The 12652-nt window shown below is 41.9% G+C and overlaps 1 protein-coding gene across 1 annotated transcript in view; it reads left to right on the top strand.

The window, feature by feature from the left end:
* The first annotated feature begins 540 nt into the window (after nucleotides 1-540).
* LOC124134454 (ceramide phosphoethanolamine synthase-like) overlaps nucleotides 541-12652 on the top strand; it is a 40330-nt gene continuing 28218 nt past the window's right edge. The window contains exon 1 of the mRNA XM_046499288.2: nucleotides 541-2236. Within this exon, the coding sequence (XP_046355244.2) occupies nucleotides 1460-2236 (777 nt within the window). The 5' untranslated portion in view covers nucleotides 541-1459. The remainder of the gene's footprint in view (nucleotides 2237-12652) is intronic.

The following is a 12652-nucleotide window of genomic DNA, read 5'->3' on the forward strand; positions in this document are numbered from 1 at the left end:
TGTCACGTGTTGTATACTGTCTATGTCAAGCATGGAATGTATTCAAAATATAAATTGCAAACTAAAATCACATCTCTTTACCAATAGCTCGTTTTTTTTCCACGAGGCATATGCTTTGTTCTGTAAGAATGTCCATTGAACGTAAATGTAAAAACATACTTGCGTATCTCGTAAATAGACGTGAACTCCCCTTTGTTTTGTCGTGCATATAAACAGTATTGTTACGTATTCGTCTTGTCTCTATATAGAAACAGTAGATGCAGATGCTGTAACTTTCCTTCCACCTCTTCTTCTTGTCGCCGACACATGCGGCCTTACGGCTTTTTTGGCTCCACATATTTTTCATATGTAAATCTTTACTTTAAATTATGTTTGCGTGCGAACGGAGCCCCCATATTGTAAGTAGCCACATTTCATACTTCAAAAACAACCGCTCTGCCTGACTATATTTAACTGATACCGGGCGACCTGAAACGCCCCCAGCCACAAGAGTCACGGGACCTGTTGTATCGGTGTTGTAAGGCCCGCGCCAACCGCAATACCGGACCTATCACCACGCGTTCAGTTTAGATGATCAGTGGGCAACTGCGGTTAAAGCTCGTAGAGGCGGTCTACGCTCAATCTCTCAGTAGTACACGCGTTACTGCTGGGCGCACGGACAAGATACTGTATAGTCTTCTGGAGTGTTTTATTTTGTGTGTGTCACGTTTGAACGGAAACTTCGTCTCGACAGTGAGTACCCTCTAAACATAAGGTACAGATAGGGGTGTCTACAGTGGTGTCACTGACTGACATTATCACGAAAGGTGGTCCACTTGCGTGATATCTACGATCTTTACAAATAATCTTCCTTATGAGAGGACATTGACACCAGACCGGATATTCATTCTTAGTTACCAATCCCTCTTTCCCGCTTGTATTGACTAATGCAACAGCGCAGACGTCCTTGTCGATGAGAACAACACAAGGGTATTCAAAGAGTTGAATCTTCGTCCATTGACTACACACAGTCGGCAACATTTCCTCGTGCGAGCTGCCACTGTTCGCTCACAGTGACAACAGCCAGGCATCCAGGGAGGTCACACGCTTCGTATTTTAGAGAAGCTAAAAATAAACACTTCGGAATTTAAATAGGAGGAATCCCCCGATCTGCCAACAACACAAGGCTCATCTCTCGCTAATCTCTCACTGGTGCGGGTGTCCGTGGATCAGTGCGGGAGTGTGGATGTAAATCTAAGGCCATGGTGTAGTGTGTGTGAGATTCACTGAGCGGGAATGTAGTAAGCAGGTGCCCCAGGCTCCGGTTATATAGATTCAGGTCAGTCTGACTCCGTGTGATGCGAAGCGCTGCTGATGCTGGTGGAGTAGTACCAACATGGCTGAATACAAGGTTACAAGCTTTTAAACTTCCAAAGTGCTTCCGGTCTTCAGGTTCCTTCCGGTGGTTGTGACAGAAACGATGGTGCCTTTTTGTTCATTTCAGATCTTCCGCGAGGAGAAAAATGTGTTGATATGTCTGGGGACGGTGATAACAGTGTTTTACATCATCATGGATATAGTATTATATGCTGTCCTACAAGACACGGTGCTGTCAGTCCCCCAGACCCTCCCAAGCCACGCTTACTCCCCCTTCTACCCCCTCACTGTGAAGTTGATCATGACTGATCCAACAAGTCACTATGTCATTAAACCTACTTCAGAAATATTTGATCAAGTCACTGGATTTAGTACTGTCTTTTTCTTTATTACAGCAAATATGATTAGTTTTTCCCATGTGGTCATTGCCCTCATTGCAGGCAAGTTCGTAGCGTCAGAGTGTATAAGGGACCGTAGGTTCGGGCTGTTGTTGTTTGAGTTCAGAACATGGTTAGATGGTCTTGACGGCGTTGTCTTCCGAAGCCGTGCCAAAGAAAGCACCTATCATTCCCACAGAAACAGTTCGGGCTACTACATTGATGTGGTATGTGACACTGTCGGCGGATTTGCGTTATCCTTCGGTGTGCTTTTCTACCTGTTCAAATACTTTGACAAGAAGGTTGTGGATGTACCGCTGTGGACGAAGAATGGCACCAATGGTTCCACTAATGGACATACAAGCGTACCCAGTAAAAAGCTGATATTTTATAAAGTTCTTTGTTACGGTGTAATGATTGGCCTGGCCAGCAAGTGTTGGGATATGCAGGTGGACCAGATGGAGGGACTGTTCGAGAAGCCCATCCATGACACAGCTCTGACGGTAAGGAATGCACTGTTTTTATTTTGAATAATGTTTGATATGATACATTTCACTGTTAGTGTTATAGTCTAAAAAGATCTAGCATAAATGGTGTGTGTTTTTCATCAATATGCGCTTGTGTCTGCATCTTTGGTCATGTTACAGGGCATTAACTGTGTATAAATGCTGATGATGTCTGTGGAACGTCTGTGCCGGATACATGTTCTATATAAGGCACCTCCACGTGGTGGAATGGACAGATGTATTAATTACAAATGTAACAGTGAAACTATTTGCTGAGAGTGGGCAGCAAGCTTCAAGACCTCATTTAAATTTAATCCAAAACAGAAGGCTGGTGTTTGATGAATGCAAACAAACGCCCAACCCTACGCCCAACCCATTCCCTGTATAATGTGAAGGCCTGCAGGTGGTTTGAGGGTCAGGTGGCAACAAGTGTGTGTTTGTATTGAAGCTGTGGCTGTTATAGTGTAACTTGAGATAAAACTACATATACCTGATCTGACCTGGCTCTGTCATGCATCTCCCCCCCCCCCCCCCACACACACACACACACACACCCAACAACACACGTCCTAAACAATTGTTTGTATCTAATTGTTCCAAGCTGATTCACTAGGCGAGGCGTTGTGATGCGGCTGGCACGTCTGTTATGTAGGCTAATGACACATCATTGCCAGGTGGTGAAGTAAACAGACCAAGAGGCAGCTCTCTCCCTCTACCATTGGAGGACCATTTCACAGACATCACTGTCCGTGCTAAAATATCGGGTCATTGCGAGGACCTCACTGTCCCTGCTAAAATATCGGGTCATTGCGAGGACCTCACTGTCCCTGCTAAAATATTGGGTCATTACGAGGACCTCACTGTCCTTTGTCTGATGTATGTTCATAACAATTAGGACCCAACAGTCCGTGCTAAGATATCGGGTCATTGCGAGGACCTCACTGTCCCTGCTAAAATATCGGGTCATTGCGAGGACCTCACAGTCCCTGCTAAACTATCGGGTCATTACGAGGACCTCACTGTCCCTGCTAAAATATCGGGTCAATACGAGGACCTGAAATGTAAGACTATTGTCGCCCCCCTCCCTATGCCTCCTCCCAATACCCCAGTCCTCTCTCACCTGAAACAAAGCACTTTCCCTTTACAGCTCTCCTGGCCGTTAACCCCTACAGCTGAGCTACCTTAAATGTGAAGTGTGTATGTGTTCTATGGATACTTAATCACAGTCTGATTCAAAGTACGTGCCTTGAATCTTCAAACATAGACTTGCACAAGTCTCCAAGGCAGTAATTATTGGTTTAAATCCTAATTTCAAGATTGTATAAACAATAGGAACAAGTTGTCCCCCCTATAAAAGACTGCTAATCTAGACTTGCCTGTTAATAGGATAGAATTATACATACATTCATGGACTTATCATTCATTACAGCCTTGGAATAAGGCTACTTCCCACACATCATTGCTCCAGTTTAGTATTATGTTTCTCAGGGGGCGGTCGGGTAGCCTAGTGGTTAAAGTGTTCGCTCGTCACGCCGAAGACCTGGGTTCGATTTCCGACATGGATACAATGTGTGAAGCCCATTTCTGGTGTCCCCCGCATTGATATTGCTGGAATATTGCTAAAAGCGGTGTAAAACCATACTCACTCACTCACTCACTCACTTATGTTTCTCAGTGTATAAAATGTATGGTACTGACAAGCTGGTTGTGAAATAACTGTGCACATGACACCGGTCCCTCTCATAGTTATATTCAAGAAGGTGTACACATGGGGGCTACCCCAACCCCATAGTCATGGACAATGTGTAGTATACATGGCAGCTACCACCACCCCATAGTCATAGACCTGGTGTACACATGGCGGCTACCCCCACCCCATAGTCATAGACAAGGTGTACACATGGCGGCTACCCCAACCCCATAGTCATAGACAAGGTGTACACATGGCGGCTACCCTCACCCCATAGTTATGGACAAGGTGTACACATGGCGGCTACCCTCACCCAATAGTTATGGACAAGGTGTACACATGGTGGCTACCCCCACCCCATAGTCATGGACAAGGTGTACGAATGGTGGCTACCCCCACCCCATAGTCATAGACAAGGTGCACACATGGTGGCTACCCTCACCCCATAGTCATAGACAAGGTGTACACATGGTGGCTACCCCCACCCTATAGTTATAGACAAGGTGTACACATGGTGGCTACCCCCACCCCATAGTCATAGATAAGGTGTACACATGGCGGCTACCCTCACCCCATAGTTATGGACAAGGTGTACACATGGTGGCTACCCCCACCCCATAGTCATAGATAAGGTGTACACATGGCGGCTACCACCACCCCATAGTCATAAACAAGGTGCACACATGGCGGCTACCATCACCCAATAGTCATGGATAAGGTGCACACATGGCGGCTACCACCACCTAATAGTCATGGATAAGGTGTACACATGGCGGCTACCACCACCTAATAGTCATGGATAAGGTGTACACATGGCGGCTACCACCACCCCATAGTCATGGATAAGGTGTACACATGGCGGCTACCACCACCCCATAGTCATGGATAAGGTGTACACATGGCAGCTACCACCACCCTATAGTTATAGACAATGTGTACACATGGTGGCTACCCCCACCCTATTGTTATAGACAAGGTGCACACATGGCGGCTACCCTCACCCCATAGTCATGGACAAGGTGTACACATGGCGGCTACCACCACCTAATAGTCATGGATAAGGTGTACACATGGCGGCTACCACCACCCCATAGTCATGGATAAGGTGTACACATGGCGGCTACCACCACCCCATAGTCATGGACAAGGTGTACACATGGCGGCTACCCTCAACCCATAGTCATGGACAAGGTGTACACATGGCGGCTACCCCCACCCCATAGTCATGGACAAGGTGCACACATGGTGGCTACCCCCACCCCATAGTCATGGACAAGGTGCACACATGGCGGCTACCCTCACCCCATAGTCATGGACAAGGTGTACACATGGCGGCTACCACCACCCCATAGTTAAAGCATCATTGAACACAGACAAATCCCTAATGACAGAATGTGCAAAGCTTGAACGCTTCCAGTTGTGTAACTGTGGCCGTTATGGAATGGATATGGATTATTGGGGTATATAGCCTGGTAGGTGGGGTGTAGCGATTGATGTGTGTTATCTAGGGCATGTATATAGCCGTGGCACTGGCCCATTTCATTTAAGCAGAAGGATTAGTTGTGTATACTTGTACAGTGTTGCGGGTGGTACGTTTCTGACTGCAGTTTTATCAGGGAGAGTGAGGTCCTTGTATAAAACCTACATATAGCCCGAACTAGTGACGTGTGTGGGATGGGGAGGGGCGCTTGTACTAGTCTCAACTAATGCAGGTTTTATAGTGCTATCGGATATTCATCTAGGATTCTTAACATGCTTAACTAAGTGCCCTTTGCAGGGAAATTATGAAAAATTATTTTTGGTTCAAAATTGGGATTTTTTTATGTTCTTATTTTCCTAAATCCAAAGGTATTTCAACATTGAATGTTTACATTCAATGCAGTAACGTTCAGCTATGCATTTAAGCCTCTTCCTGTATAACGGCCCTGCCAATAGTGAAATATGAGCCAAATACACATAGCCATAATGTTTGTTGTAAACTCATTATATATGTTGCAAATTTGATAGTGAGTAATAAGCATATGCTTGATATTTCATATGATTATGGAAAGTGTTTTGTCACTTTTATTTAGTTATGAATATAGGTCAGCATGAATGAGGAAATGTTTGATTCCAATTTGGGTATTTTTACTGAATTAGCTGCAGACTTGAAGCCGAATATCGGCCTCTGAACAGGTTGATAAATCCCTAGCTCTAAGTGCAATCATCTTGAGCGTGACATTGGACCCCATTTCACCTCTCTTTGCCCGTCAACTTTAAACATGATACAGTGAATGTCTCTGTTTATTGTGTGTCCCAGGCTAACCGTGTGATATTGACAGGTGATAACTCCTGGATAGGTGGGGGAAGCGAGGTAGTCATGCTCCACTGCGAGGCTGCACTGACTCGCACACCTTCACCCGGGTCACTACCCCACACCTTGTGCACAGTGTTTGTTCATTCCAGTCAGTCATCTTTGCTATTTATAGAATATGTGTGTCTGCTGACCCGTGTCACATGAAGTGGGGTTTGTGCATTATAGTCGATATACAGGTTTGTGGTTGACAGTACAATATAAACCAGTGATGGTATCAACAGTATATCATTTATGATATACACCAGTGATGATATTTACTGTATATCATTTAAAACATACACCAGTGATGGTATCAACTGTATATTATTTTAAAAATATACATCAGTGATCATGGTGATGGTATCAACAGTATATCAAGCAAAATATACACCAGTGATGATATTTACAGTATATCATTTAAGATATACACCAGTGATGATATTTATAGTATATCATGTAAGATATACACCTGTGATAATATTTACTTTATTATATTGTATACCATTTTAAACATACACCAGTGATGATATTAACAGTACATCATTTAAAATATACACCAGTGGTGGTATCAACAGTGTATCATTTAAGATATACACCAGTGATGATATATATATAGTATATCATTTAAGCATTGTTAAGATATACACCAGTGATGATATCTATAGTTTATCATTTAAGATATACACCAGTGATGATATTAACAGTATATCATTTAAGATATACACCAGTGATGATATTTATTGTATATCATTTAAGATATTCATTTAAGATATACACCAGTGGTGATATTTACTGTTTTATAGTGTATATCATTTAAGATGTACACCAGTGATGATATTTATTGTATATCATTTAAGATATACATTTAAGATATACACCAGTGGTGATATTTATATTATATCATTTAAGATGTACACCAGTGATGATATTTACTGTATTATAGTGTATATCATTTAAAGTATACACCAGTGATGATATTAACAGTACATAATTTAAGATATACACCAGTGATATCAACAATATATCATTCAAAATATACATTAGTGATGATATTAACAATATATCATTTAAGATATACAACAGTGATAATATATCAATATTATATCATGTAAGATATACACCATTGATGATATCAACATCATATAGATATAAACTGGTAATCTGACCAGCACAAAATAATCAACAGTGCAACTTGTTTTAGACGACGGATATTGGTAGGTACACAAGCGATGATATCAATAGTATACATGTACGTTATGCACAAGTAATATCAACAGTATAACATACACTTTATACACCAATGCTTATTGCGTGGCGCCAGGCGCCTTATTTGTTTTTGGTTTGATAAAGTTACATCCGGATGAGTTAATTAATAGGATGAAAGATGTAACCAAACTTTAAAAAGAAACGTTACCTTTATCTCACAGATGTATAATGATATGCGTACATACGAAATACATCAATAATTTTTAATTATCTTTTAAAACATTCCTATCTGTAAATTATTACACTATACATGTTTATGTTAATCAGCCACAGTCATAAGGAGACACACTCTGGCCTAGCCTGGTACACCTGACCTAGAGTGCTTGTCACCTGCAGCTAGGAGGTGAAGTGCAGGGTACCAGTCTAGCTGTCCAAACTATTTCCCCAGACAGCATTTTGTTGTGGTGAAACGTTGACCCATTTCCGGGAAGCATGTCTGACTGTCGAGATGGATAAGACAGGCCTACAAGTACAACATATGCATGTCTCCACTGATCTACTTCATTATAAAATTATATTACAACAATATAGCTATAATACATAAAAAATTAATCATGAAAAAATAGTAATAACTTAACAAGGTAGATATATCAATGTCAACAGTATCATGTATACCCACTATGATTGTGTCAACCCTGTGTTCCTTGAAAACAATAACAAATGTTTCAGGAAATCATTGTTATGAAAACATGGTACTAGTTTTGTTTTTGTATATATAGAGAATCTCACCCGAGTTTCTTTTGATATCAAATATATCAATCCGAGTTGATAAAAGTGGAAACATTCCGAGGCTTGCCAATGATTTTTACCACTTTTATCAACGAGTGTTGATATATTTGATATCAATAGACACGAGGGTGAGATTATATTTATCATTCAACATCATTCTTCCAACTTTTTCAGTTTGTAGACAGTAATTAGCAGTGTCTTCAGTGTGAAAAGTACTGCTAACAGCTTCAGTAGCAGAGCCATTAGTGATGTCATTTGATTGTGATGTCATGGTAACCAGTGACGTCTGCTAAGCATTGTGATGTAATTTCAATGCAGCGATATCAACAGTGAAGATATCGCTTTATCTCATCCAAGCGATATCTCCTGTGGGAGCCAGTTTTGGATCATAAATGTGTTTTCTACTTTTATTTTTTCTCCTTACTGATTCTGAAGGTACCACATTCAAAATACAATATTTATTCTTCTGTGACTACTGGAAAATATCAATACGCGAGGGTTGTATTGCGATACCGTGTAAGGCTGACAACTGTATTGCAGTATACCGATGTACCAGGTTTATTGCACACTTCTACTCACCAGCCCTCTGTGGTCATTACAATAATTGTACAGTTTGTTCGGACTTCCCTTTTTATTGCCTCGTTTCCTGCTACTACATTTAGTAACATGCCTCCTCTTAAAATAGACGTCTAATATGACAGTCAGACGCTGCTCCCAGCTCGATGCGATCAATACCACTGCAGACGCCAAAATTCTGGCGGACACGACGATGGCATTTATAGGATTACCAGCACTCTGGAGGAATTGACACAACAAAGCAATAATGATTCTATATTCACCTCATTTGGGGTGGAATCCCACCCATCTACTCCGTATCTGATACCCTCCAGCTGTCATGGAACACTGGTGTTTGGGTGATCTGAATGACAAGTTTCACACCTCCTGGTGTAGAGCCACGATGGGGAATCCCCGCATGATGTATTTAGGTCCACAGGAACCTGTTAGCCTACACTGGCAGTATCAGTTCCACATTGTCCTAATGTTAAACTGCAGTATCAGGAAACACGACGTCCTATTGTAAAAGTGCACTGTCAGGGAGTGTTACATGATGTCCTAATGTTAAGCTGCACTATTAGGGTGTGATACACGATGTCCTAATGTTTAACTGCACTGTCAGGGAGTGTTACATGATGTCCTTATGTTGAACTGCACTGTGAGGGTGTGATACACGATGACCTAATGTTAAGCTGCACTGTCAGAGAGTGTTACACAATGTCCTAATGTTAAGCTGTACTATTAGGTAGTGATACACGATGTCCTAATGTTTAACTGCACTGTCAGAGAGTGTTACACGATGTCCTAATATTAAGCTGTACTATTAGGGTGTGATACACGATGTCCTAATTTTAAGCTGCACTGTCAACATGGTCAAGGAGTGTTCGTCCATGTCTTAATGTTAAGCTGCCACTATCGGGGTGTGATACACAATTTCCTATTGTTGGATCACATTGTCATGGAGTGTTACATGACATGCTAGTGTTAGGCACTTCCTCCGTGGTCTAGTGGTAGAGTGTCTGCCTGGAGAGGTGGCGATGTTACACTGCCTAGCGCTCAGGGGATAAAACAAGGACTGTCTGGGAGTGATACTCGATGTGCTATTAGGGAGTGTCTAATCGGTATATACAGCTTTGCAGATTTGGATAGATGTAACATTCTTCATGCAAATAGGGTATTCAAAACAGCAAAATCAGCGCATAAATAATGTTTATTTGCATGTTTGTCCTGTCTATCAATTTCAAAGGCTGAAGGCAAAACCTTGATATACAGATGCTTCAAACATGTCTTGTTGGAGGAAATTACCTACAAAATTACACACAATGATCATTTGAACACTGTACTTTCCTTTGTAAGGGTTTGATTAAAGGATTGAAACATCCTTCTTTCTTTCAACAGAAGAGTGACTAAAGGCATTAATAGCACAAATTGTGCCGAGTACATGCATAGTCCAATCAAAATTGCGCACCGAAATCGAAATCCGGTTCGTAAACTGTCATGAAGAGTTTGGTCGATTGCAGGATTTGCACAGCATGTGCACTGCCAACTCATGGTCAACAGATATTTTCCAAATCTTTTCAAGTTTTAAGTCAAGGTGCTCACGTAATTTGATGCACTTCGCGATGTAAGACCCGTTTTATTACAATATAGATCTTGATTGTCGATCAGATCATCTTGACTGGGCGCCCGTTTGAAGCAAATGCAAGTTTTAAGAGAGGTGGAATTTGATTGGTCCATAGGAGAGGCTTTGAATGGACATCACTCGAAATAGTCACTGGTGGCGCTACGATCGAGCCCAGGAATTCCAGCCTAGTTCGGCAAGGGTGGAAACTGGACTTTTAAAGTCAGTCAACGCCCTTGCCTTGGGAAGATGGTTAAACCTCGGCATACTATCTCAGTGAGCTGACACTATAAATTGGCATCAGTCCGGACTAGTACAAGCAGCCACACACACATGTGCATGCACGTCACTATATAAGTACAATAATCTTGGACGCGATGTTAAACCTATTTTCACCTCACCTCATCTCACCTCACCTCACCTCACCTTGTAATAGCACTGCAGCAATGAAGGGACATGTGATAGACTCAGTGAATCCTTGTCACTTGCTGCCATGTTACATTACACCATACACATGGCTGAGTGTTTATGTACCAGGACTGACTGCTGGCATTAATTATGCAGTAATCTACTGCGGTTACATGTTGTTGTGAGATGATCGTCTGCAGGTGAGAAAAATACTGTTCTGGTCAAATATCACTAATTGGCTACAAAGATCAATCGATGTCTATCTTTATAACAGCATGGATCGTAGGAGTGGAGGTGTGTGGAACCCACACCCTTAAAATTGAAAAGGAAAATATCTTATGATATTATGAGTGAGTGAGTAATGTTTGATGCCACTTTTAGCAATATTCCAGCAATATCATGGCGGGGGACACCAGAAGTGGGCTTCACACGTTGTACCCATGTCGGGAATCGAACCCGGGCCTTCGGCGGAAAGGGCGAATGCTTTGTCTACTGAAACTACCCAAACGCCCCTACTATTATGATATATAATTCACGTTAAATCAAGGTTACTTGACATGCCACCACTAGCCATACCCGTGACATACATGGAATCCATACCAGTATTATATATTCATCACAGGTATACCAACGATCGTGTATCTTCTGTACCTGGGCTGGTGTTATTATCTGATCAGCTTTGCATCTTGACGGCCTTGCTACTTATAAGCGATGCCGCCATGTTAGCGCTTTTAAGATTCGTTTGGGTTTTGACAGATACAGACCTCAAAATACATACTTTTAATTAAGCGCAACAGCACTAACTTAATGTTTTCACACTTTTTATCTCGGCCATCGTATTGTTCATCATACTGGCTACATGATGATGTAACTAAAATCAATTTATATTTTAACTATTGTTCTATTACTATACTTTAAACTGTACTATCGGGGATGTCCTGATGAGGATACAACAGCTGATACAAAACAGGTTTGTTTTTTTCATTAATATGTCAATGTTAAATCCAACATATTGATTTTCCTATATGAATATGCATAGAAGTGTACACATTGATTGAAACTCCTATGCTGGCATGGATGTTTGCAAGCTGTTGCAGTTAGCCCTGACAGCGAGGTACATTGTATTGTGGTGACTATCGAGTGCCACTCTCCACATACGTCCATACTTACCTCATGTCCTCATGACCATATTGATGCCTTGTTTGAAGGAGAAAAGGAGTTTGAGATTCACTGTGAATCTGACAATATGCCATCGCGCTCACTGGCACGTTCATATGTTGTCGAAAGTTCTCATTAGTCAATGACATAGTGTCAAGATTAGATGGTGACGCCCTGAAAAGAGGGCAATAACACACGTCTTGATGAGGTAGAACCAGTACGTCCTTCCTACCCAGGATTTGTTTGTTTGTTTGTTTGTTTGTTTGTTTGTTGTTTAACGCTGCACTCAGCAATATTCCAGCTATATGATAGCAGTCCGTTAATATTGAGTCTGACCCAGACAATCCAGTGATGGATATCATGAGCATCCATCTAGGCAATTGGGATATGATGACATGCATCATCCAAAACAGCTAGCCGGACCACTCGATCCCGTTAGTCGCCTCTTACGACAAGCATGGGTTGCTGAAGACCTATTCTACCCCAGATCTTCATGGGTCCCCACTGAATAATGTATTCTTACCGCTAATGTTTGTAACAAGTCTTAACAGTTTGCTTGGGTAGAGAGATGCTCATTAGGGCTGTTACGATTCACTCTCGTATTCGGTGAATCGAACCGTAACCATTCATGAATTGAATTCGTTATTCATG

Source organism: Haliotis rufescens, unplaced genomic scaffold (genome assembly GCF_023055435.1).
Source record: "Haliotis rufescens isolate VD_foot unplaced genomic scaffold, xgHalRufe1.0.p SCAF_35, whole genome shotgun sequence".
Lineage (NCBI taxonomy): Eukaryota > Metazoa > Mollusca > Gastropoda > Lepetellida > Haliotidae > Haliotis > Haliotis rufescens.